Source organism: Pelodiscus sinensis, chromosome 1 (assembly GCF_049634645.1).
Source record: "Pelodiscus sinensis isolate JC-2024 chromosome 1, ASM4963464v1, whole genome shotgun sequence".
NCBI lineage: Eukaryota > Metazoa > Chordata > Testudines > Trionychidae > Pelodiscus > Pelodiscus sinensis.
In genome coordinates this window covers 139,787,114-139,814,372 of record NC_134711.1, presented here as the reverse complement: position 1 = coordinate 139,814,372, position 27,259 = coordinate 139,787,114, and the positions used below count along the sequence as shown (strand labels likewise).

The 27,259-nt window shown below is 43.7% G+C and overlaps 1 protein-coding gene across 2 annotated transcripts in view; it reads right to left on the bottom strand.

The window, feature by feature from the left end:
• MAN1A2 (mannosidase alpha class 1A member 2) overlaps positions 1-27,259 on the bottom strand; it is a 229,958-nt gene that overhangs the window by 159,536 nt on the left and 43,163 nt on the right. For both annotated transcript variants that reach the window (XM_006135741.4, XM_075904629.1), the window contains exons 2-3: positions 21,127-21,382; positions 4,408-4,504 (exon numbers count right to left, since the gene is read on the bottom strand). In XM_006135741.4, coding sequence (XP_006135803.2) covers positions 4,408-4,504; positions 21,127-21,382 — 353 coding nt within the window. The remainder of the gene's footprint in view (positions 1-4,407; positions 4,505-21,126; positions 21,383-27,259) is intronic.

Here is a 27,259-nt window from a genome sequence, read left to right as displayed (position 1 = left end):
GCAGTAGAGAGCCAGCATTGGCACTCCAGCTATGTGGCAAGTCTCTGGGCCTCAGCACTACCTATGTGGCTGATGTACCAGCTGCCAGGTACAAGGAGGCAAAGCACTGAGCCTCATGGATCAGATCCAGGGAAGCTGCAGGTCAGATGGCTCTGTCTTACAGGGATAAGGAAGCAACTTGGCACAGCAGCACAGGAAAGCTCTATCCCTGCGCTCACTTGCAGGCTCCACCCCCATTGCTCCCATTGGCCAGGAATGGCAGCCAATGGGATCAGCGGAGGGATGGTACTAGGGATGTTAAGTATCAGTTAATTGAATAGACGATTAACCTCATGAATTCTTATCAGTTGCTCAACTATTCTATAGGCCCCAGCGGTGGGGTCAGCAACCAGTGCGCTCTGGCCCCACTCCCAAGGAGCCCCCTGCTCCATGCTACTGACTTTGTATCAGAGGCAGCAGTGTGGAGTGCCAGGCAGGAGATGGTCCACGAGGGGAGCCAGTTTGAAAACCAGCTCACCTCGCAGACTGGCTGCCTGTCACCCCGTGCTGCTGTCCAAGGAGACTGCTGAGCTCCTGTACCCAGCGTGAACAGGAACTGAGACAGCCTGCCTGCCTGGCTCCTAATATACTTTAGATGCAGAGCCGCAGTGGGGATAAGTCCCCAACCTGGTACAAGCCAGGACTGAGCCGGGCTGCTGGCCTGCCTGCTAAAAAATTTACTGGTGGGGGGGAAGGAATGCATGAAGTTTATAGAACTAACCTATAAGATTTTGCTTATCAGTTAATGATTAATCAGCTACGCTATTACATCCCTAGATGGTACCGGTAAGTGTAGGGCAGTGCAAAGCTAGGCAGATTCCTCAGTCCCTTGCCCCTCCACTCAGATGCCACAGTTTCAAACACTGCCCACTCCTGCACCCTATATCTTCTGCCCGGACTCTGCACCCCCAGACTGTTCTTGCACCTTAACTCCCACTCAGACCCCACAGCCCCACTCCAACCTGTTCCCCAGCACCCTACTACCAAACACCAAACCGCTCATTTTTGGCCCCACAAAAATCTACTATTCCTAGGTTCCCAGAAAAGTTAATCTAGCCCTGGAGGGAAGCCCTGAGCCTTGGCACTCTCTCCCCACCCTTGTGGAGCTAGAGCATGAGAAAATTGAGGTAAAACTTTCTCTTTTTTTTCCTTCTGCATCTCAACTGGGGGCTATGTCTGTGAGGGTTTTTTCCTCCTTCTCACTCGGGCGGGAGGAGGGGCCACATCCAGGAGGTTTTTTTGTTTTGCATCTCACTTGTGGGTGGCCCACCCGACTGATTTTTCAATGACCCTTAAAAGGTTCTCCACCTTTGTTATATATTATCTCAGTCAAACACTGATTACCCACTAATGCTTTTAGCGAACTTTGCTTTACTATTTAAAATTAAACACATTTTCAAACTAAATGTTAGCCACAGGTTCAGGGGAGGGCAGGTCCTCAACTGGATTTAAATAAATCCATACACTATAAATCCATGCAGGCCATGCTGCTTCTTGCTAAGCAAATGAAAATGTAGACAATGCCTTGGGAAATGGAAGGGAGAGAGGCAGAAGGGAGTGCACTTGTTAGGAACAACTGGTCTGTCATGTAGATTTAATTGTATCAACTTCACTTAAGTATACTTTGTAACTTGGTTTCTGGCAGTTCTGGGCATCCAGAGGAAGGATTTGCCTTCAACATGCAAGCCAGTGATACAATCGCTTTGGCTTACTCTACCTCGCCAATGAATGTAAAGTGAATAGTACAAGGAACAATGTTATGCAAAGGGATGATCTGGTTTTCAATTACACACAGATCTTATCCTAATCTACATGTTTTGTTAGTCTATAAAGTGCTACCAGACCTTTTGTTAATTTTTCATGAGTAAGTAGCCACCAAAAGACAGGAAAATCATCAATTTACACAGGAGATTCTGCTTTACTAAATAGATCATTCCACCAGGCCCCTTTCGCCGAGTACTGCAGCCCGAGGGAACTCATGGGCTAAATCTACACAGCTTCCTTCTTCCGCAAAAGCCTATGCAAATGAAGTGCAGATTAGCATATTGCTGGGCTTCATTTGCATAATTAATTAGGAGTTGTTTGCGCAAAAACCCCTTCTGGCACAAGAGTCGTTCTTCCTCAAAAAAATGAAGAAGAACGGTACTTGCACAAGAGGGCGGTTTTGAGCAAAAAGGAGCTGTGTAGACTGTGCCTTTTTGCACAAAAACCTCTTGCGCAAAAATGGCTCCTAATTAATTATGCAAATGAAGCACAGCAATATGCTAATCCGCGCATCATTGGCATAGGCTTTTGCGGAAGAGAGAAGCTGTGTAGACAGACTTGGAGGGGCCTGGCACTGGCAGCAGGAGTCGGGCCTGCCCCCATGCTCACTGGCAGTGGAAGGAAGTGAAGTGACATGGCCCCAGCCTATTTCATTCCCCCGGCTCCCAGCCACATTACTCTGATTCTGATTGCCAGTGAGTGCAGGGGATAGTTCCTCCCATTTTCCTAAGCTCCTTTCCCAACCTACATGGCTAGGAGTTGGGGAAGTAGAGCAGGCTGGGGCCAATCACTCTACTTCCCACTGCCCTAGGTGAGTGCAGGGGCAGGCCCACTCCCAGGTGCCAGCACCAGGTCCCACCACCAATGAGCAGCAATAGCTATGTCAGCGGGCAAACATCTGCCAACATAGCACTGTCCACACTAGTAAACCGTCAGTGTAACATGTCAGTTAAGGGTGTGTTCTTCCATACCCCGACAAAAGTGTTAGTGAAGACATAGCCTAGTACAGTGATCTAGGAGTGCACATTTCTACCTGGCATGGTGACACTTCATTATAAAATATACCACCAGTTTGGGGCATCTGTTCTATTTTTGGACACAGTGACCAGAGACAGGCACTCTTCGTTCTGAACCACTATGGACAGCGTGACAAGGGTATTTCTACACAGCCCCAGGTTCTCCTTTTAGCTCACTCACTACTCCTATGTCACCTTCTTGCATTTGTTACTCCGATGATTTCCTTCCATTCTCAGCTTTGTGCATGACCTCATACTCTACTCACTGGGTCACATCATTCAATTCCATTGGATTAACTACCAAGCCTAAGCCAAACAACTCCCTAAATCTACTTCACCTCTGATCTTTCATTCTAACTCCACTCTTACATCCTTGTTTTTCCAAAATCTCCTCTTCTTGGACACCCCCCCCCCATCCACTTCAGGAACATCCTATCAGATCATCCAGTCTCCCAAACCATCTCTTCTTTCCTTCCTTTCCACAACTCAGTCTTGCAATTAGGGATGTGAACATGTAGCCCTGTATCCCATGGAGCCACCTTCTCTCCTTCTCCCTCTTCCCTCCTTTCCCCTGCGGCTGCTTCCCACAGAGGCAGCAGTGCAGTGGGGGGAGGCGGGAGCTGGTGCTTAAAAGCCAGCTCCCCACAAGTACCATCTCCCGCCTGCTTCCCCTCCATCTACTGTGTAAATGTGTAACTGCTATAAATTTCAGCAGTTACACATTTACAAAATTAAACACCTTTTAACATCTCTACTTGTAATTCTGATCTCATGCTTGACACACCCAGGTTCATATCTAAAATCCACCCTTTCCACTCTTACCTTGTGTACTGAAACTTCTTCGCCTCTGACTTCCCCATATCTTCCTTTTCCCTGCTCGAGGCTAAAAATTCATTGCTAACTTCCATCTTCCTCTTGATGCAGCTATTCCAACATCATCACTCCTTTCCTTGAATTCCTTCACTGCTTTCTCTCTCCTACATCAAAATCAAACTCCTCATTCTTGCTTTCAAGCCTTTTCAAAATTTCAGACCTGCTTAAACCCCATAATCTTGTGCTCTGAGCTCTATTCTTTTTTTATTCGAGTCCTAAGTTTAGAATTGCTCCTAAATCCTGCATTTTCCTCCTGCAACCCCACTTACTGCATACACTGATCTTACAAATAATTTTTTATGTGTCTACATTTACATTTTGAGAGTTTTACTTAAAGCATATGGAAAAGGCATGCTATCTTCACATTTCACAAGCAACATGGGAAACATATGACGCTTCTTAAATATCATTATCAAATTATTAATATTGGTATGCACATCAAAATACTGTTAAGTGGGGATTATGAACAGAATTATAACTTTACCATTTTAAAATGTGTTTAAAAAGCATTTGCCATAAAAAATTCCATTAAACAATTTCTACATGGCTATGAATGGTCATTAAAGTGATGCATCAACAGCTCTCTCTCTCTGATTTACAATATTTTAAAATATTTACAATATCATTCTAAGAAAGTTCCTATGAAATTTCTAAAAGAGCAATATGAGAAGGAAGGAGAGAACGAAAGCACTAAAGTTACAGAAAGTTAACCTACCAAATATGTTGGTGGAATGTCCTTTCCTGGCAATGGGTTTGAGTTCGTTATGCCCCCATCCATATTGCCTGTAATTATCCCAGGCATGCTTCATCATCTGAGGAAAGGAAATACTAGATTCAGTTAATATGGATTATTCATGCATTGTTGTTTCATTTCTTTATCTGAAAATTTCTGTGCCTCACATCAACACAGCATATTGATGGTTATTCTGACTCTATTTCTATCACTTACAATAGGCAGTGAACAGTCTTTGATCCAAAAAAATCTCAACAGCATCTAAAATACTCCAATAAAGAGGAGCAATGCATTGTGCATGCTACAGCAGTGTCAACGGATATGAAACACTGTTTTTTAACCAGGACTTATTGAGAATATAAATAATAACTTCAGTCTATTTTATATCAGTGGGAGCTAATAGGTACGCAGCTTTTCTGAAATTCAGGCCACTGATTTCATTGCCTATATATTGACTTAGGAATGTAAGCATAACGTCCATTTTTAACATCTAAGCTTAAATCTGACTCACTTGGCTAAGCAATAACACAGCAACAATCTACAAATACCCAAAAGGTGTAAGCTTGAAGGACAGCGAGGAGAAAATATTTAGGGGCTGCTGACAGAGCAAGTTACTATGTGGGAAGGCCAGGTATGAGTCTACAGCATACCAGTTTGCCACACAGAGATTTCCATGAGCTCCAAAAGCTGGCTTCCCAGCAGGACAATACCTGAGAAACACTGCTAGAAAGTATTTTTGAGGGAACAATCCTTCACTGTCCCATGGGAAGTGGATTAGATGACCTATATCCATCCTTAGTTACATGAGTCCATGGTATGTATTCTAAAAACAGATCAACACTGCACCAAAGGTGAAGAGAAGAAAGCTCTAGAAAGCCTGCCATTTCATTACAGTTCTTAATTTATGTTAGACATAAATACTTTGCCTATGGCCACAGAGTGAGCCAATATGTAAATTCCTCTAACAGACCTTCTTAAAGCACTCAGGGGCACCACACAAATGAACTCAGTTTTCTACACTCATGCATAAAATTAGTTTTATCTACTTAAAATGGAACATACATCCTTCTTATTGTGTCTCCCACTTTCCATAGGTTTGTAATTCCTTGCTTTACCATTTGTTAAAAATCTAACTTTGTTTTTAAGTGGGCTGGGAATTTCTAAAGTGCCTAAGAAACTTAAATAATTCCTAACAGACATTTTCAAAAATCTCACCAATAATATATACTAATAAACACTATTATTAATTATTTATATTATGGTAGTACATAGGGCTCCAGTCATGGATTAGAGCCCTACGTATCAAGCATCAAGTACATCGGTTTTCTTTACTTTCCTTTGTTTGTGATAATTTTGTTCAAGTCACCTTAGCTTTAGGGAAGGGCTGATGTGGTATATTAGGATCTCTCTTCTGGCAGATAAATGCAATAAGAAAGTGTTACTTGCCACATACAGTAACTGTTGTTCTTCGAAATGTCCCTAGGGGTGTTCCACTTCAGGTGCAAATATGCCTGTCTAACTCTTGATTAGAGATTTTCTGTTAGCAGTGTCTGTTTGACTGGCATATGCATTCTACACTGCCTTGTGGTATGTTCTGAAGGTATTTAGGCACAGACATCTCAGCCTAAGTTCCTTCTCTACCCAAAACTTCAATAAAGAGCTGTCCAAAAGAAAGGGAAAGGAGGATGGGTATAGAATAACTAGAGGAACACACATCTCTTGCAAAAGCTGAGCAACACTTTCTTCCTTCTCAAGCAGCATTCCTGCAGGTGCTCACTCCACTAAGCATTAACCTCACAGGCAGGAAGGAGCTTTGGAATCAAGTCCAAAACTGAAGGCAGTATAGCAGAGCCAAGTGTCACATCAGATCTTTGAAGTGAACCAAGGCAGAAGTGATGAGACCAGTGACTGAACCTTTTCCATTTCTGAAATAATTTGAGTTGACTCCCTTCTATTGTTTGTAATGCATGTGGTATTCCTATCAAGCAGGTTGATTCTAGGCCTGTGAACCACAGAAATGGAGGGCCCCCAGGTAGGGGTGAAGCATCCGACCTACATCCTGAGGGAGAGAAGAGGGACAGTCAGAAGTATGAATGCCCGTTTGACACAAAGGCGAAGCAGGTAAGAATATTAAGCTTACCTCAGCCAGGTTTGTACCGTGAGGATAGCCCTGAACTTGTGCTGCCTAATCTTCTTCATCACTCTTAGAATTAGTGGAGCTGAAGGGCATGTGTAATCCAGGGAAAGAGAAAAGCATCTCCTCCGTGAGGAAACCTAGGCCTTCTCTTGAGCAAAATGAGAGGCTCTTGTTGCTGAATGCAGCAAACAAATCCACCTGTGGGAAACCCACCTTTGGAATATCCCGTGAAGAATGAGAGTCCAACTCCTACTCATAGTCCTGGAAGAAGTGCCTGTGGTGCGTATCTGCTGTGAGATTCTAGGCTCCAGGAAAGTAAATTGCAGAGATCTGGATCAGATGTGTCATACATCAATTCCATAAATGTATAGCTTTGGTGCACAGGGAGAGGGATCTTGCTACTCCTTGTTGAAGAATAACATGCAAGCCACGTTGCCTATCATGATCCTAACTAATTCATCTTTCAGGAGGGTAGGAACTGAAGGGAAGCCTACTAATTGCCAACTACCTACAACAGACTGATTTGAAGACTTGTTTCCTAAAACTATCATCTGCCCTGATCTGTGAATGTATTAATCCCGTCCATGCATACATTGTCTCTCAGTTATTGTCATAGCTGAGCAGAGGAAAAGGATGCCAATGAAAATACTGCATCGATCCTTCCATCAATCCACGAAGTTCTTTACTTGAAAGGGAACTGTAACCAGTTTGTCCAGCCTGTCCCTAGTTGAGAAACAAGTTCTCCTGAACCAGCCCTGAGAACATTAGAGGTATAATCTTGCAAGCTCAGTCATGAAAACATGCTGTCCAGCATGGATAAAAGAAGATGATTTAAAAAAATTAATTAAAAAAATTAAAAATAATATTTGATTTAAATCAGATGTTATTTTTAAAGTTATCAATAAAATACTAAATCTTTCATTTAAAAATAATAGTTGCAATTTAATCTCATAACAAACATGCTGCACTTACAATAAAGTTCCATAAAAAATGAATTAATGGTTCTAGTCTGTCCATCTTAACGACTAGCCCTTGTTTCTTGTAAGTTTTGGACTTTCCATTTCTGTTTCTCATGCAGACTAAAAAGTAGCATGTATAAAGAAAGAAACAAGCTAGATAGGATTGTTTTAGTTCTGTTCTTATGTGGTGGTGGTGGACATTGGCCAACCATGGCAGAAGAATTAAGGCACTTTCTTAAGACACAGAGACAATATATAGCAAAGGACAGAGGCAGCATAAAAAGAAACAGTGGAGTAGACTGGAAAGAAAAAGGGAAGCCATTATTCAGCACACACGGAGCTTCTTATATTCTCCCACAGTTTTGCCACAGAAAAGCTGTTATGGCTTCTGGGCATAAGACCAACCCAATCTGGGAATATCGTGAAGCAATTCGTTCCCTAGGTAAAAAAGGAAAACAAGTCAAGCAACACAAGAAGATGAGGCAGGGCCTAGCTGTAAGCCATAACGATTAATTAAACTAAACTTTTTTTTTCTAGCAACACCCAACATAGCAAACAGCTTAGGAATTTACTTGTCAAATCACAATTGCACTGAAAGGCAGAGAAAGATCCACTCAGTCATATCCACATCTTCATCCATATAATCCTTATGGCTTGTTTAATTAGTTAACTAAGTTTAGACTCTGTCACCCAAGTATACAATATAGAAAGCTACAGCAAGAGAAATCTAGAGTTGCCAACTTTCCCAAGGGAACCCAATTCTATATTTGTTTTCTCAAAAAACAGATGTGTCAGTGAATTCAATGGGGCTTACTCCACAATTAAGTGCACTCTAAGCACAGTCAGTCTTTGCTTTTTTGGTAACTTGGAATTGGATCTGCATCCCTGCTGAAAAAAATGTAAATGATTAACTGAATAATAGAGTGTGAGAAGAATAGAGAAGAATGACTATTCAAAATCATTTTTTAATTTTGTTTCAGGATCCCATTTAAGCATAAAGACTTAAAACTACCTATCTGCTACAACTTAACGGTCATCCATAAGTATTTTTAGCAGCAGTGCAGCAACTAAACATATTTCAGATAATAAAGTGTGAGTAGCATGCAAAAGATTTGAATCATCCAGGAAAATCACCACCATGAATAGGTTTGTAGTAAGGACCAGGTAATACGAACAAGACACCATAGATGAAGACTGCTCAGTTCATTAATGCCGCAAATTCTCCTTTTCATATTGTTAACAACAAACAGCTATATTGACATGATTGTGTCCTTATGATCACGCTACACTCCACCTGGTAGAGCAGACACTGGCAGAAGGAATATTAGAAGGAACAATGTGCAAGAAATACTGAGGGTATATTTGACAGTTTGATGAGTGGAGCAAGGTACACAATGGTCCAGTAATATGTGCCTGACACACAACAGAAGATGGGGTTGCATATCTTTCAGAAACAAGATACATTGGGAAATGCCTGAAAAAGAGAATATTTTTTAAAAATGGCAGTGCAAGCTGTAATCAACTGTGGACAAAACTTCAGTTGCCAAGTGCAGTTTTTTCCACAGACAACGCTGCAAATTTAAGTATCATCCTTCCATTTCTTCGCTAAGTATCTTTGCCATATTTGCAACATTTTCTGTGGAAAACGATAACATATGGCTGCAGTGCCCATTTAATGCATCTTTTAGCCAAAAACTTAAATGTCTTTTCCAGGAATAAAAGAAAATGTTGAAGTCACAAAATTCTTCTGTAACAACCATTTTGCTTCAGCTTCACTGAAGAGAGGAGGAGGATCCAAACTAATTCTCCTGCAGAATGTTTGATGGAATTTTGTGGTTGATTGTTTTGAACGATTCTTCACAAATTGGCATATTGTCATAAAATTTTATGAAGAAACCCATGATTAATTGGTGGAAGTATTTCATCCCAAGTATCTAACACTGGATTAGAGATGAATGTAGATAATCAGTATGATGAAACCTATTATCCTTGGATTTAAACAACAGAGAAATTTCTGCTGTATTGCTGATTATTTGGAAGGCACTTCAAGAGACACCGGTGAAAGAAAAACCTCACCAGAAAATTAAACTGCAGGCAGTAAAAAAGCAAATGGATCAAACACTAACTCCGCCTCCTTTTCTTGTGAACATTCTTAACCCCGGATATAAAGGTAGTTGACAAACCTCTAAATATGATGATGATGATGATGCATGGGCAGCTCAAAATCATTCCTCAGTTATGTCAGTTACAATAAATTTCAGAGCTGAAGCAAAACCATATAATCAGTAAATGTTTACTAATGATGTTTTGAACAAAGTCACTCCCCTGAATTGGAGGAATCATTAGCCAAGCATCTTAAAACAGAGTTCCTTCAGTTGCTAATAGGGATGTTAAAATGCATAGAAATAACTGTGTAACCACAGAAAATTTCAGCAATTACAGGTTTACACACGGGGTGGTGGTTGGCTCCTGCCTGCCCCTCACCGCGCTGCTGCCTCCTACAAGCAGTAGCAGGAGGTGGAGGCCCACAGGCAGCTCCCCAGGAACCAGTGTGCACCAGGAGCCAGCTTTTAAGCTATCCTCTTTCCCTCAGCCCCCTGATACTGCTGCCTCCGAGTATGTGGCTGGATTTCACGTACTTTGATTCGAGTTTCCCCACCATTCCCACAGTGGGAGGCCAATGGGAGAAAATGCTCCTGTCATCTTCCCTTACTCCTTGTAGGAGCAGGAGACCAGTCACCGACAGGGGCACCCTCTGAATTCCATTTAGCAGGTCTTAACTACACCCACAATCAAACTCTGGTAGATTGATCGCAGTAGGGTCGATCTTCCACTGAGTGAAGACATGAACCTAGACTGTTGTTGTCTCACTCTCCGGATCGTCATCTTGTTGAGATGAGTGGGCTTGCTCATTATCGAGTGACTGCCGAAAGACTGTTGTTCTTGGCTGCTCACGGTGATGGCGTCTTTGAAAACATTTTGTTCCTGGTTCTCCATCAAGACAGTAAAAAGTAGCTTAATGAACTCCTTTCAGAACTTCTCTATATCAAAGGTAGCAGTGCGGGGCAACAGGCAGCCTCTCTGCAAGGGGAGCTAGTTTTAAACTGGCTCCCCTCGCAGACCAGCTCCGCATGACACCCTGAGCTGCTGCCTCTGATAGAGAGGCAGCAGCATGGGCAGGCAGGAGGCTCCCCAGGAGTGGGGCCAGATTGCACTGGCTGCCAGCCCTGCCCTTAGGGAAAATAGAATAGTTGAGTAAAGATTTCATACAGTTACTTCACTATTCAATTAAGCGATATCTAACATCTCTACCCTTCACCTCCATCTGCCCAAGACAGTGAGCCCAGTGTAGGGGCATAGGGAGGAAGGGGGAAGGAGGAAAGGTGAGGTCTGCCATGATGAAAAGTGGGAGGAACATGGCCCCCTGCTACTTCCACACCCTCCCTTGGTCCATGTGTTTTGGCACCACTGGCTTGAGATACTAAACTACTAATCTAGTGGGTATCCCTTGTCTTCATGGAAACACCTTAAACTTTTGTTAGTCTGTTGCAGATAAGTCACCTTGTACATCAATAACATCATTTACACTAATAACTTTGAGATGCAATATAATCAGAAATGTAATCTATTATACCCTCTGGCATAAATAATTTGCTTAATGAACATTATACATATATTCTGAGGGGCTGCTATGGGAGACATTGAAGAGAGTTTAGCAAAAGGTATGCAAACAACACTGGCACTTTGTGGCATTCCTGCAAACAAAAAAAACCTAACTATTGCTCTCCAGTAATGGTCTCAACTGGTAAATTTACACTGTACCTTAGTTCTCGATTGCATTAAACTATAAAAATCTATCCGTCTCTCTGTCCAACTCTGTTTTAAGGTTTTATGATGCCAGCCCTTGCCTTCGTATCTGAATACCCTCCACATAAAATATACAGTAATAGAATAGCCTCTACAGCAGGGGTGAGGAACCTTTTTGGGACAGGGGCCACACACAAGGAAGAAGCAAAAAAATAAAATAAAAAAAAACAAACAAAAAAAGACAAACCTCAGTGACAAGGCCCCAATTGAGGAGAAAGACACTCCCCACGTTCTCCTTGCCCACCAGAGCCATGGGGGGGGAAGGGGGGGAGTTCAACCTAGTAAATTTTCTGTGCTCCAGCCCCAAAGGGGAGAAGCGTGGGAGCTAGAGTGCAAGCATGGGTTCCCCAATGCTGAGGGGGACCCTGAGACTAGGGGACTGTATCCAGGAAAGCCGGGGACTGCAGCCAGCTCCCAGGCCTGAGGTTTCCCAACCTGGCTCTAGAGGACTTCATAAAATCTCTGGCTGTCTTGCTCTTGGGGAAATGGGTGTGGGGATATTTTGTATGTAGTTTGATATGGGTGGTGAAGGGGAGACTTTCCCCAGAAAATGTAGTTTCAAAAGATGGTGTATAATGTACATAACCATTTTGTTTTGTACAAAAGTCACATGCAGTGAATTTTACACATTGTAAATACTTAATAGGCCTGAGACTAGAAGGGATCCTTGCCATCACCTGATCTGTACAACACAAAGCTACAGGAGATTCCTGAATTAATCCCTGTTTAAACTAAGAGCATGCCTCTTAGAACAATATCCAGTCTTGCTATGATGGACAATCTACTACATCATTAAATAAGTTGTTTTAATGTTTAATTATTGTTAAAAATCTTTATCTTATTTCCAGTATTAACTTGTCTAGTTTCAACATCCAGCCACAGGATGTTTTTAATAATCTTCCCTGCTAGATTGAAGAACCCATTTTGTTTACCATGTAGCTACTTATAAACTGTGATCAAATCTCTCCTTAATTTATTTCTGAATAATAATACAACTGAAAGTTATTTCTTTTTATCGGGTTCTGTGTATTAAAAATTGACCCATGGACACTGATGGGCTTAGCAATATGTTGCAAGTGCAAGAGCATACAATCAATCTTCAAACAACCTAAGAGGGCTTGAGTTTTCTATAACTACAATTACTAACAACCTGAGTAAGTAATTTCACTTAAAAACTGCTCTCAGATAGACAGACTCACAATCCTCTTCAGATGTAGGTTCTCTCAGATACCAATCAAAGCAAAGTGTCTGGCAGCTCATTTCCCATACTGTGGGAAAACAACTCTTTTTTCCTTTTTCTGTACAAACAGAAATCAAAATGATCATTCAAGGTCACAGGGTTTTCCGTAGCTCTGGATGACAGATTGCCAATTACAAAGTATTTTGTTCAATAAGTTAGGAAATGTGTCTTTTAAATTGTCAGGTTTACATTAGCTCATATACCCACCCTTAGGCCAATAAAAATCTTCTACCTCTAGTACACGGTGTTACCTTTGTTAGCAAGAGAGCACTTTGGCTATACGTACTTGTATCAGGAGAATAAAGAATCTTTTGAGAGTTTGCAAATTTAAATTGATTCCTTCTCCTATGTTGCCTATGTGGGTTATGGCTTTCTTATTTTTCATATTTAAAAATTGGAAAAAAAAATTACTATACTATGAGCTCAACGCTTCAATCTAAATGGAGGAGATACAAAGGGTAAGAGCTGGGGCAAACAAAATATGGCCTGCGGGCCAGATCCAGCCTACCACGCCTCTGGATCCTGCCTGCAGCTGCTGTGAGCCTCAATCAGGCTCCCTGCCTGCCGTAGCCTCAAGCCACTCAAAGGAGCCAATTGTTGGGGTCATATGCATCTAGGCGCAGCATGCCCTTTGTGGGGGGAGGAAGATTTGGCATGCTGCCCCCACCCCCAGCATAATCATTGCAGCACCCATGGGTCTGGGAGGGAGTTGTGACCTTGAGGAGGGAGACGTGTAGAGGGTGATGTGGGGCAGGAGGTGGGGTGCGTAGGAAGCATTTACATAGGCAGCTCCTGACCAGCAGTCCAGTGGGACTCTCAGGCAGGCTCCCTGCTACATTCCCTCCCCTAGGCCAGAATCCTCTCCTGCACCCATACCCTGTCCCAGACACTTCACCCCCTGGCTATACCTCCCTCCTCTATCCCACGTTATAACTCACACACTCTGTATCTCACCCATAAGATCATAAGAATGGCCGTACTGTGTCAGACCAAAGGTCCAGCTAGCTCAGTATCCTGTCTTCCAACAGCAGCCAATGTGAAGTGCCCCAGAGGGAATGAACAGAACAGGCAATCAAGTGATCTATCCCATCATCCATTCTCATCTGCTGACAGAGGCTAGGCACTCCATTCCTACCCATCCTGGCCACTGATGGACCAATCCTTCATGAATTTATCTAAGTTCTTTTTTTAATGCTGTTGTATTTCTGGTCTTCACAACATCCTCTGGCAAGGAATTCCACAGGTTGACTGAGGTCGCCTCTGTTAATGCCACCCTCAGGCTGCTGGGGAGGTAGGGAGACTGAAAGGGAGACTATCCTGCATTCACTCTGGGCAGCTGCAGCTCCTATGTTCAGCAAGACTAGGGCTACCTTTCACTCCCTCCCCACTCCACACATACTTGAGGAAGCAGTGGTTCCTGCATCTTGTGGTGCTGGATCTAGCTCTCTGTTTTAGGTCCACTCAGGTTTTAGCCCATCTACTCCTCCATAGACAGAGATTAACAATCCATCCACTTCCCATGGTACTCTTTTGTGACCCCCCTGGGAGTCTTGACACACATGTTGGGAACCACTAGTGTTAAAAAAGCACAAATTACCCAGAGGCGGCAAAAAGGCACTTTTTTTTTGCAGATATTCATTCCATCTCAGACCCCCTCAATCCTGGGATTTGAGTGAGCAACAAATTAACCACAGGTACACCTTTTTATCTTAGTTAGTATGTAAATACACTTGTCAATTATATCACCCTTTAAGCCCTAATTCAATAATGTGAACACCCATATAATGCATAATCATGAGTATGTGATGAATATAACCATACCCGCCCGTTTACCCAGCTTTTTAGTTGATGATGGCCATTTTCACATCATGAAACTCCTTGAATCAGTAACTTGCAAGGGGGAAAGGATAGGTGACCCTGAATATATACTTCAGAGCAAATGGGAATAGATAAGGGGGTAAGGAACATGGTTAACATATAGACCGTTCATGAAAAGTTTCATCCTGGATACAACTGTAGCTTATCTATCATAAGCAAACAGAAGAGGAAGTTTCCCACCCTGTGCAGTAATGATGCTTCTTCGAGGTGTGTCTCCCCCCCCCGCATGGGTGCTCCACTTCAGCTGTTGGGCTCGTCCAGCACTACAGGTCAGAAAGTCGTCAGCTGTGGTTCAGCCGGACCACGCATGCGCAGCAGCACGTGGTATTTGCACCGTTTGTGAGCTTGCGCACAAACCGGCTCCCACCAGTTCCTCCGAATCAGATCACTCCTGAAAAACATAAAGAAGAGACTCCAAAGCAGGGAGGAGGGCGGGTCATGGAGTACCCACGGGCGGAGACACCTCAAAGAAGTGTCATTACTGCACAGGGTGAGTAACTTCCTCCTCTTCTTCAGATAGTGTCCCCGCGGCTGCTCCACTTCAGGTGAGTACAGAGCAGTAGCTTCATCTGCGGAGGTGGGATTGGAGTCAAGAACGGGTTGCTGTGGACAGCACCGTGGAGGCCAGCGCTGATTCTCAGGCAATAGCGTCAACAGCATAGTGCTTAGCAAATGTTATGTCCGAAGACCACGTTGCTGTACAGTGAATGTCTTGAATTGAGACTCCTTTGAGAAATGCCAGTGAGGTGGATGTTGCTCTGGTGGAATAAGCAGTAATTGGTGTAGCTATGGGCCTATGGGGTAAAGAGTAGCATGTTGTAATACATTTCACAATTATCTTAGAAATATTCTGTAAAGACAATGATCAGCCCTTGTTTCTTCCCTCTGAACATAGGAGAAGTCATTGAGATCGATGAAAAGAGTGAGTTCATTCCAGGTAAAAAGCCAATGCTCTGCAGACGTCTAATGTATGCAAACGAGCTTCTTGGGCAGAGGTATGTGGTTTGGGATGGAATGTCAGGAGTATTATAGGCTCGTTTATATGGAACTCCAAATTCACCTTTGGTAAAAAGTTGGGGTGAGGTCGAAGTATTACCCCCAGTTGGTAAAAAAGGCCGAGAGGGCTGCCAATTCCCCAACCCGTTGAGCTGACGTTATAGCTAGGAGAAAGGCAACTTTCATGGTGAGAGTAGGAATGCCACATGTAGCTAAAGGCTCAAGTGGTGGGTAAGTGAGGATGTCCAAAACTAACTCTAGATCCCATAGAGCAGGGGGCTTTCTGTGCAGGGGGGTGTAAGTTCGTTAGCCCTTTCAGGAAGCGTTTAGTCATCGGGTGAGCCATTATTGAAAAAACTCCAATTGACTGTCTGAATGCAGAAATCTCCAAGAGATGGACCCTGATGGACAAGAGCCCCACGTGGGAATGATATAAACAGAGAGCATAATCCAGGATACAATTAATTGGAATAGATATTGCATCTAGCTCATTGGCCAAGCACCACGAGTGGAAGCGACGCCATTTATAAAGAGTCTTTTGTGAGCAAAGGATTTCTGTGCTATAGAACCATCTAGGAGCCACGCCATGAGGTGCAGTCGGTCGATTTGGGATCGTGCCATAGACAGTCCCTGTTGCGTGAGCAAGTCGGGTCGTTTCAGTAAATGATATGGTGGTTGGCGAGACATTTGTAAGAGGAGAGGAAGACACATCTTTCTGGGTCAAAATGGGGCTATGAGTATCACCATGGCCCTGTCCTTGATTATCTTCTCTAATTCTCTCGGGAGAAGTGGAACTGGAGGAAAGGCGTAGAGGAGATTGTGAGTCCAGTTTATCAGAAATGCATCCCCCATGGATTTCGGCCCCAGGCTGGCTCTGGAACAGTATTTTGGGCATTTCACATTGAGATGTGTCGCAAATAAGTCTATAGTGGGGCGTCCCCACCGCTGAAATATGGAGTGGGTCACCTCTGAGTTGAGTTCCCACTCGTGTTGAGGAAAAAAATGTCTGCCCAAGGCATCTACAATTGAATTGTCCTTGCCTGGGAGGTATGTGCCCACAATGGTGATTCTGTGACTTATACACCAATTCCATAACTTCGTGGCCTCTTTGCAAAGGGATCTGGATCGGGCTCCACCCTGTAAACCGTGGTAGCGTTGTCGGTAAAGACTTGAACTGTCTGTCCACAAATCCTTGCACACGTTGAATACTGCCCTGAGTTCCAGGAAATTGATATGTTGGAGAACTTCTTGTGTATTCCATTGGCCTTGAATGAATTCGCCCTCACAGTGGGCTCCCCAGCCTAGGAAAGAAGCGTCTGAAGTAACTTGAACAGTAGGATACAGATGGTGGAACAGGACCCCGGAGAGCATGTTGATTGGAGAAGTCCACCACATCAGGGATTGTCACACCATGAATGGCAACGGCACCTTTGGACTGACGGACAGTGTCTGAGTTAGGCTCTGTATTGTGTGGAATCTTTCTGAAAGAAGATAGGTCTTGGCCGTTATAGACTCTAATCGTGCCCCAATGAACATGAGGGATCTTTGTGGTATGAGTGAGGACTTCGGGAAATTCAGTACGAGGCCCAGATCCACAAATAAGTCTCTTGTGACTTCGGTGGCCCAAAGTGTGTGCTCGTAGGTATGGACCCTGGTAAGACAGTCATCCACGTATGGGAAGATCATGATGCCCTGGCGATGGAGATACGCTGCAACCACCGAGAGTATCTTGGAGAAGATCCTGGGCGCGGATGATAGGCCGAACGGGAGGACCTTGTATTGAAAGTGCTGCGTGCCTATGACGAACCTCAGGAAGTGTCTGTGAGCTGGGTGTATTGTCACGTGAAAATACGCATCTTGCAAATCGAGGGACATGAACCAATCTGCCTTGTTTAATACTGGGAAGATAGACGTTAGAGTCACCATCTTGAATTTGTTTCCTGAGGTACCATTTGAGATTTCGAAGGTCCAGGATCGGTCTCCATCCTCCCGATTTCTTCTCGGTGAGAAAATAATGGGAGTAGAATCCCTTGCTCTGGAACTGTTCAAGCACTGCTTCCACCGCCACAATCTCTAATGAGTCAGAGAACCTCTTGCATTAAAAGGGACGGGGTTGGGGGAGGAGTGGTGGAGAAGGGGAATGGAGTATCCTAATGTTATTAATTCCAGGACCCAGCGAGCTGTGGTGATGGCAAACCCTCTGTGCTGGTAAGGTCTCAGTCAGAGGTGAAACAACTTCTGTGATTCTGGCAGATATGTTAACGGAATGGTTCGTAGTCCATCGATAGGACCATCAAACTTGCTGCCTGTTGTTCTGAGGATTTGAAGTTCTTCCAGTTTGCGGTCTACACTTTTGCTGTCGTGGTCTACCGCGTTGTTGCTGTTGGTCGTGTTGTCTATATCTGGGCGCCATATACGAGAGGGGCCTCTGCTTGAAGTAAGGTATGTAGTGTTTGCAACGATTAGGGATGTACACACCTCCCTAGTGTTCTTAGGGTAGCTCTAGAGTCTCTTCTGGAGTGCAACACTTGATCAGTTTTTTCCACAAAAAGACCTCGACCTTTGTTTGTAAGTCCTTAGGTACTGATGCCATCTGCAACCAGGAAGAATGCCTCATGACCACTGATGTTGCTGTGGCACGTGCCGCCGCAACAGCAATATCCAGGGAAATTTGCAAGGCCGTTGTTGAGGCTGTGTAGCCTTTCTGGACTACTGCTTTAACGAGCTGCCATTTGTCTTCAGGCAAGTGCTCTAATACTGCTACCATCTTCAAATAATTATCGAAACTATGGTTGGAGAGGTGTGCAATATAATTCGCCATTCTTAGCATAAGTGTGGCGGAGGAATAAGCCTTCCGTCCAAAAAGGTCTAATCGTTTGGACTCCTTGTCAATATTTCTGTGCTGTGATGTCTTGGATTTTTGTTGCGCTGCATCAACGACTAAAGAATTTGGCTGCGGGTGCGTGAACAAGAATTCCATCCCCTTCGGGGGGGACGAAATATTTCTTCTCTGCCCTCTTATGTGTGGGCTGGGATGACACAGGTGTTTGCCAAATATCATCCACAATCTCTAGGATTGCCTCAAAGAGTAGTGCCATTTTGGATTTCTGAGACTGTGGGAGGTTCTTCAGGAGACAATGCTGTTTCAGTTGAACTTCCGCCACATGTAGCTCCTGGTATTCCACCACTCTTCTGAAAAATTCATGAAATTGATGAATGTCGTCTACCGGGGAAGAATCTCCAGGGAAAACGGCATCGTCCAGTGAGGAAGAAGATTGGTCCATTGGAGATTGTACTTGCACCGTTAACATATAGACCGTAAACATATAGGGGCTATGTTTGTTCCAGTGCAGTTACCGGCACTGGTTCCGGTTGTCTCAGAGGAAGAAGAACATCTCCAGATGGTGTAGGTGGTCAAGTGGAAGCCTCTGGTGGCGTTGGTAGCCTGCAGCTGCCGTAAGAGTGACGCTGATGACAGCGTGGAGACCTAGAAGAAGAGTGTCCCGAGGAATATTGACATCAGTAATGGTAGTCTCGATGATGGCAATATTGGTCCTGATAATAACGTCTAGGTGAATAACCTGGTGAGTATCATCTTCTGGAGTCATGATGGCACGTAGAGGAGGAAGAGCATGTAGGTGACCTCGGAGAGCGAGATCGGTGCCTAGCATATGATGAACAGGAATGCCTGCAATATTGCTGAGGGGATGGTGAGTATTGTGGAGAACGCCTGTGATGTTGAGAGATAGGCGTGGTCCAGGTTTCTTGCTGAAGTGGCTTGGAAAATACAGAGGCTGGTGATAGTGGCTGGGGAGAGAAGACCACCGGGTTCTGGGCTTGGAGAGGGGGTTATTATCCTCTGATGCTTGTGCTTACCCTTTCCCTGAACCGGTGACTGGCTTGCCCCAGAACCACGATGACTCGGTGCCACAGCATGCCCTGTGAGAGGGTCTGGAGCGAGTCTGGTCGATGACTCAATTGCTCTTCGACGAGACTTGCTCGGTGCTGGCAGGATAGTCGGCATCAATGATCCACTCAGCGATGGTGCCGAAGACGGTGCTGGGGACAACTGCTGTGAGCCTGGTGCCAGGGCAGTCGGTGCCGCAACCACCAAAGCCGATGCCTGCGCCCCTGAGGCCGACAGAGGTGCGGACAGCACTGAGGAAGTCACAGTAGTCGGTGCCAAAGACTTTTCCTTGGCAGGAGCCGGGGCCAATTCAGGTCTTAGAAGCACCACCGGTGTCAATGCTGACCCCCTATGAAGGGAGGGGTTTGGCTCCGAGACACTATGGCTTGACTTATACCGTTCGGCATGCCGAAGTAACCTGATTCCTGAGGTACCTGGCTTATCACTCACACTCTTAGATGTAGACTATGAGCAGAGAGGCGACTTTTTGCCCATTGCTGGGGCCACAGACGTGGATGGCTTGGGCAACTCAGCGTCAGCAGGCTGGAGGGCTTTGCTGAAAAGGAGCAGTTTTAACCACACCTTGCAGTCCCGCCTGGCTCGGGCAGTCAGCTTTGTGCAGTATGGGCATTTTGGGGGGTATATGACCCTCGTCCAAGCACTTAATACACAGAGTGCCCATTAGACGCTGGCATTGCGTCGCGGCACTGCGCACACTTTTTGAAGCTGGGGGAAGCCGGCATGATGAACTGAGGAGAAAAAAATTTTTTTTTTTTAAACTGACACGGGGTAACAAGTAATTAACTAACTAACTATGAACTATTAACTTACTAAACAAACTATTCTACAGATTTCGCTGAGAGGTTTGAGGAGAAAGAAGTTGCTCCGCCTGCGACCGTGAACAGTCAGGAGGAACTGGCAGAAGCCGGATTGCGCGCAAGCTCACAAACAGCATGAAAAGCACGTGCCGCCGCGCATGCGCAGTCCGACTGAACCACAGCTGATGACTCTCCAACCCGCGGCGCTGGGACCAGCCCGACACCTGCACCCTGGGGACACTACCGGAAGAAGAAAAGGAGGAATCAAAGTCTATAAATCAGTAAAAGCAGTGTCTGCCCAGGCTGTACACCTATCATCAGACCCCTTTTTTGACCCCTACACAGCACACCAACTAGGAACAAGTTTCTCTGATGGACAATTCCATTACTGTCCACCGTGGAGCTTTTTACACTTTCCTCTGAAGCAGATGGTTTTGGCTACTGTTAAGAGTCAGGACACAGGACTACATGGACCAGTGTTCTGAAGCATAAGAAACATAAGTATCAATCACATGTTCATTATTTGACAGCATAGATGACCATATATGCATCCGTTCTGTTTGTCTGGTATCAAATGTTGCAGGAATCCTTTGCATCAGAGAGCCAGGGTACTGAGAAACAACTTAATGCACAATGCTGGCAATGTGCCACAAGACACCTATATTCCTTTGTTATTTCTGAGTGCAAATCAGAATTCAATTCTTCCTTTCACACAGATGAATAGTTCTTGTGTGTTTGTTACTAAATGTGTTGGTTTTTTAAATATTTTTAAAGATTTATAATCATACTTATTTTTAAATAGGATTTAATAAAATGTTCAGAACAGCAATGGTTGAAAATCTAAGTAAAACAGTTCCCATCACAGCCTGCAACAACCACGATCACACTCTGCCCATTACCTCTTTAATTTTGTCTCGCTTCTCTCGGATGTTCTTATCAGTTGGGTCTGCACTGTTTATCCCTATGAGGTTTGGTACTGGTACAGGTGGGAGTGGCTTGCTGTCTTTCTTTTTCATCTCTTGGGCTACTTTGTTCTTTTCTGTTTGAATCTCCGCTCGAATCTCATCGCGAGATTTCTTCAGCTTCTCTTTTGCCTCCTCTAGAGCTTTTTCATGGTCTGCTCGGATCTTATTTCTCAGGCGTTCCTCTTCTTCTCTAAAGAAACAAATGCTAATCAGAGCCTGGTTTCATGAAGGAACCAACAATTGTGACAACCCTCCTTTAACAAGAAAAAGCCATATTCTGCACTGGCTTACTGTAGACAATTATATTGACTCAAACAGACTTTCACAGAAATATTTCAGTATAGAATTAGTCCCAGTTCTCAAACACATACTACACTGTATTTTGCCACAGCTCCAATAGTAAATCTCAGTCTTTCTTTACTGTAATATTTGTTCATGAACCATAAGAATGTTCATCTTTCTGGGGCAGTGACTGGTTATTGTAAATCATGTCTCAGTATTTTCCCTTGCCTTTTTATTCAACAATTTAAAAAGAAAAGGCCTATGTTCTCAATTTCATGTTCAGGCCTGACATGTTTTCATAAGTGCATCTCTCCTGATACACAGAACACACAGTTATGTTTAGGAATGACCAACTTTAAAAAAACACAGAACACACAGTTATGTTTAGGAATGACCAACTTTAAAAAAATACAAAGAGGGCTCTTCCCTTCCTTTTGCTCAACAAAGGGTTGAATCAACAATCTGTTTAATGAGCAACATAGCAAAACTACAGTCACCCAAGCCATTCAAGCAACATGGCCTGCACAAACTACAGCTCCCAGCACTGCACATCCCATCCTGATTTGAATGCCTTGTCATTAAAACCAAAGGTGGATCATTGTATCGTCAGAATTGTAGTTTTTGGAAGCAGCAAGGATACATTTGGACCTCTCACTTAAGGCCTTCCAGATTAGTTTTCATCCAACTATAAAGTGATTTAAAATTTTAAAGTCTCTATTTTGGTACTCTCTGGTCTGGAAAAACATCCATGGTCCAGCATGATTTTAGTTAAATCAGATGCCCAATTATTATGGGTGTGGCCAAGTTTCCCACAATCCGATAAAGTTTGTTAACAGCCAACAGTCCTGGTTCTCAGTGTTCTGTTATTTAGCTCTAATTTACTCCTAAATATTTTCTAAAAGCCCAGTAAGCAGTGGAAGTGTTAATAATGCTGCTAAACAACATTTACCTTCCATGTTTTGGCAAATTCTTTGGTTCGGCACCAGTCAGGTCCCAAGGTTGCCGGACTAGAGAGGCTGAACCTGTATTACAGTCTGCCTCCACTATCCAACAAATCACCTGCTTAGCCTTGTGAATAATCCAATCCTCCACAAATCCTGCCAAAATTAAATATAGATTCAGGTTGTTTACGTGCATACACTAGCAATAAAACCATAAAAATCCAGGATATCATTAGCCTAACCTTCACCCAACCTTTGCCACTAACAATCTTAATTTCACCTTCTTCTCATTATCTTACCTGCAGCCTACAATCCCACACAAAATGGGACAATGCAACATGTAGCATATAAAGCCTTGTCTCACTGTCTCCAACATCGGTCCCCCTAATTTATGCCACATTTTCCCTCATGCTTCCTCCACTCAATTCTGCTCTCTCATGCTCATCAACTCTAAGCTCCCTATGGTGCTGCTATTTGGTGTACTGAAAAATCAGAAATGGGATTAAATACAGGGTTTAGCTACATGGTGCAAGGTCACCATGCCAACCCCTGTATGACCACCAACAGCCACTGTCTTCATTCTTACTCACACACAGGTCAGGCACACAGATCAGGCACAAGATCATGCTGACTTCTGCACCTCTCCCCCTTCAGTTCTACCACTTTTAACGCTATGCCATTTTACTTTTCTACCCTGAGGGACTGCCACACTTCAGTCACCATTAGATACCTTCTAAAACCCTCTATTTTCCATCCCCCACATCTTAACCTATCCCAGATCTGACTTTTTCAAAGAGAAAAACCAACAAGAGCTAACTCCTACTTCCTGCCCCTTGCCGCCCCCCCCCTTTCCACTCCCCTCCTGCCACTAGTTTCAAGGTATCTTGTCGGACGTACTGTTCTGAACCATGCACCAGCCACAGTGACTATTCCATCCCAAATATATCTTCTCAGCATCAGTTAAAGTAGAACATTTTGGAAACAGCAGGAACAGATATTTTATATCCAAAAATATTAAAAGAATTCTCTGATAAACTCTCGAACCATTAAATATTGGGACACTGGTGAAAAGCATAGGCAAAAAACTAATGTTGTGCCAATATTTTAAAAGAGTAAATGGAATGATCCAGGAAACTACAGACCAGTTCATCTGACATAGGTTACAGGCAAAATCGTGGAAAGGTTAATATGAGACACAATTAGTAAACAAAAGACAGCAGCATAATTACTGCACGTCAACAAGGATTTATGGAAAACAGCTCTTGCCTAACATTTTTTGATGAAATTACAGGTTTTGTTTGATGAAGGTAACTGAATCCTGCAAACAGTTATAAGTAACAGGCTGAAGCTGGCAGCTAAGTGACAGACACAGTATTTGCTCTCAGTAAAAATCAATCATTGTGTCATGACAGTTAGAAATTAAAAGCAACACCAAACAGGCAGCTATGGAAAGATAGTTGTATGTCCATATGGTGTACAATCAAGCTATAGATAATTTAAGGAAAGGCACTCTCTTGCCCTCTCTGTACCTTTAGGAAGACAATAGCTAGCCTGATTCGCATTCCCACCCATCCACCAGCCATCTCACAGAAACAGTTTTGGGAAAATGCAGCCACTGATAATGTTAAATGATTAAACACCTCTCAAATTGTTTATTAAAAGTTTGCGCTAGTGTTAAGTCATAGAGAAGGTAAAACATAGTGCTAGATGCCACTCCACACCCAAATCCACAAACTTAACAGAATTCTCCTGCCAACCTACAGCTGGACTACTCCAAAGGTTAGGTTGATATATTGGTCTCTCTCGGGGTGTGGATTTTTCATTTCTCTGATAGACACAGCTATATGCAAGTAAATCCCTAATACAGACCAGACCAAAAGTAAAAAACTGGAACACTGGAAGTCCTGTGGTAAGTACCCAATATATCGCTGCACTCAAAAGTAGGGGAAAAAAGGCAAGCATAAAAATCTTCAAATACCTACGTAAAGTATTGGTATTGCATGATTTCTTTTAACATATTTAATAGTTTTTGTTTTGCTGCAGTAATTCAAGAAAAACAGGACAATGAATGAACTATAACAGTAATTAACTGTTAACAACTCAGGTTTTTTCTTCTTTGAGGCACTCACTTTTTATTCAGCTTATGTTTTTCCCTCAATAACCAATCCTGAAAACCTTTTCAGTATTTCTCACTCAGATTGATATGTTAAAGTGTTCATTTGCTGTTAGTGTTTTAGAATACTCTAGTTCAATTTGCCTAACCTTATTGTTTTTGTCCATATTGTTTATGTATGTTCAAAGTCACATGCCCATTTTTATTTTAACTCTCATTTGGCCTTTCCTTGTGTCACAGGAAAATTATTTTTGATCAGAACTATAATTATTTGTGATATTACACTTTGTTAAGTTTATTTTATGCTGTAATAACAATAAAGTAATTTTGTTTTATATTTCAGGGGTAGCTTTGTTTGTAAATGCTCAAAATATGAGCGAACTCCACGCAGGGTAACATAATCCCCCTTTCCCAAAGGTTAAGTGTATGAATCCTCAGCCCTCGGACAAAGTCTAATCTTAGTTTATATACTTCTGGCAAAATTTACCAACTAAGGCATCAAAAATCTGAAAATTCATATTAAACAGTTAAAGAAAAGCCATAATATTACTAGTATTTTGCAAAATATTTTTGTTACTGGAATATTTTCTAAAAAATGTTAAATTAACAACTCAGAATTTCTAGGAATACAGATTTTCTCAGAAGTTTATACCTGAATAGACAGAAATATGCTTTACTTAAAAACAGCAGCTGAAAATTAATATGAAATGCACTATTGATTAAAGCGGTCATTTACTGAAACAGGCATTAACCTCAGATTGTACACTGTGCCAATCTGATTATTTGCAGCTACTGCAACAGGGACAGCACTGGCAACTGCTTTGGGTCAGCATAGGAATTCAAAAAACAGAACAATCGCTTATGCGTCTCAGGCATTAACTTCAGTAAAACAAATATTCTTGGACTGTTAAGCATTTTGCTCATACTGTGGGGGGCTGTCATCATAGATTATCAATATGCTACACAAACCAGTACCCAAGACTTGTTATTGCACAAGTATTAAGGAATACAGTAAAAAGAATGAATCAGTTAATTAATCAATACTAGTGGGCTATGCCCCCTGCTCGCTACGCTTGCCAACCCCCTTCTCATGGGGATAGGCAACCCCGGCTCTCGCCCTGGACACCGGGGAGGGCCAGGCTGCAGCCACGCCAATCTCAGGCCCTTTCTCCTCCCCCCCAAGCCCTGCCACTCCGGGCCTTTTTTCCTCTCTTGTCCCTTCACCCAAACCAACCCCGGGCCCTTTTTCCTCTCCCTCTACTCCAGCTGTGCTGGCCTGGGCGCTTTGTCTCCTCCCCCACCCATGGCCTAACAGGCCCTTTCTCTCCTCCATAACCCCATGCCAGGCCCAGCTCTCCACGTGACCACCAGAGAGGGCCAGGCTAGCAGTGGGTGGGGCTTGGCTCCACGTATGGGGCCTGAGAAGGGGCAGCACGCGTGGGGATGGGGGGAGACTTTATCCTCTCATGCCTACGCCCTCTGCCCACCCACCAGTGGACACTGTGACTCGATGACATCACTTTGTAATCCCACAGGAAAAAATAACCAACTCCTGATTAGTTACTATACAGAAGTATATTTACAAGTATATTTTTCATTTTCCCTGCCAATAATTTTTTTTGGGGGGGGGGGGGGAGAACCTACATATATTAAACATATTAAAAGCTTACTCCACAGCGGCCCTTCAAAGTCTCTTTTTAAATGCCATGTCCAGGCATCTCAAATACTGGTAAAACTCACATGAATGATAGCAAGCCCCCATTATGGCTTGCTGCTTAGAAGTGCAAGCCAGACTGATCTAGCAATGTGATGCCATAGGGCCCATTAACACTGCCTGTGGAATAAATCAATGAACCAGAAAGCAAAAATGAAAGGTCACATCTAGGCTGCACAGTATGGTTGAGTATCTGGATTGTACATCAAATAAACACCATATACGTTGGAATTAGGGACATACATTTTTTTAAAAGCACTAACAGTGTAACTGATTGAAATTCAATGAGTTACACAGTTTAATGCTCTGCTGGCTGCCCACCAGACCGCTGGTGGCCCCATGGGAGTGTGCCAGGAGTTTAACTGGCAAAGTTAATCAATAAGCTAATGCTCATTGGTTAACCAGTTCAACTCTTTCATCCCTAGTGGGAAAGAGAGAATACTGTGTAGTTCAGAGGTGGGCAATAATTTTTGACTGGGGAGTCACTCCAAGAATTTGGGAAGAGGTTAAGGGCCGCCCACTTCCATGATAATAATGGAGGGGGTGTAGAGTCTGGGATGGAGGTTAGATGCAGACGGGAGCTCGGGGTAAGGGAGGCAGTTGGGGTGAAGGAGGCAGTTGTGACCTGGGGCACTGGACTGGGTTGGACTGTGACCTAGGGCAGGGAATTGAGGTACAGGAGGGAGTGCAGGAGTTTGAGTTGTGGGCTAGGGCAGGTGGGGACTGTGATCTGGGGCAGGAGATTGGGGTGCAGGATCTGGGAAGGGCATGGGTGCAGAAGGAAGGCAGAGAATTTGGGTATGTGGAGCAGGGGGCAGAGTGGGAGAAGAGGGTTAAGGAAGGGAGGAGCTGGTTCCAGAAGCAGGCTCTGGCTAGGAGACTCACCAGCCAGCAGCCCGTTTCTGAATCAGCCTCCCTGCCTATCCACACAGGCTGCAGCCATGTGCTCTGTGAATAACTACAAGCCCCTTGTGTTTTGTGGCTGCCTGTTATTGAAATAGGCAGCAACCACTGGCC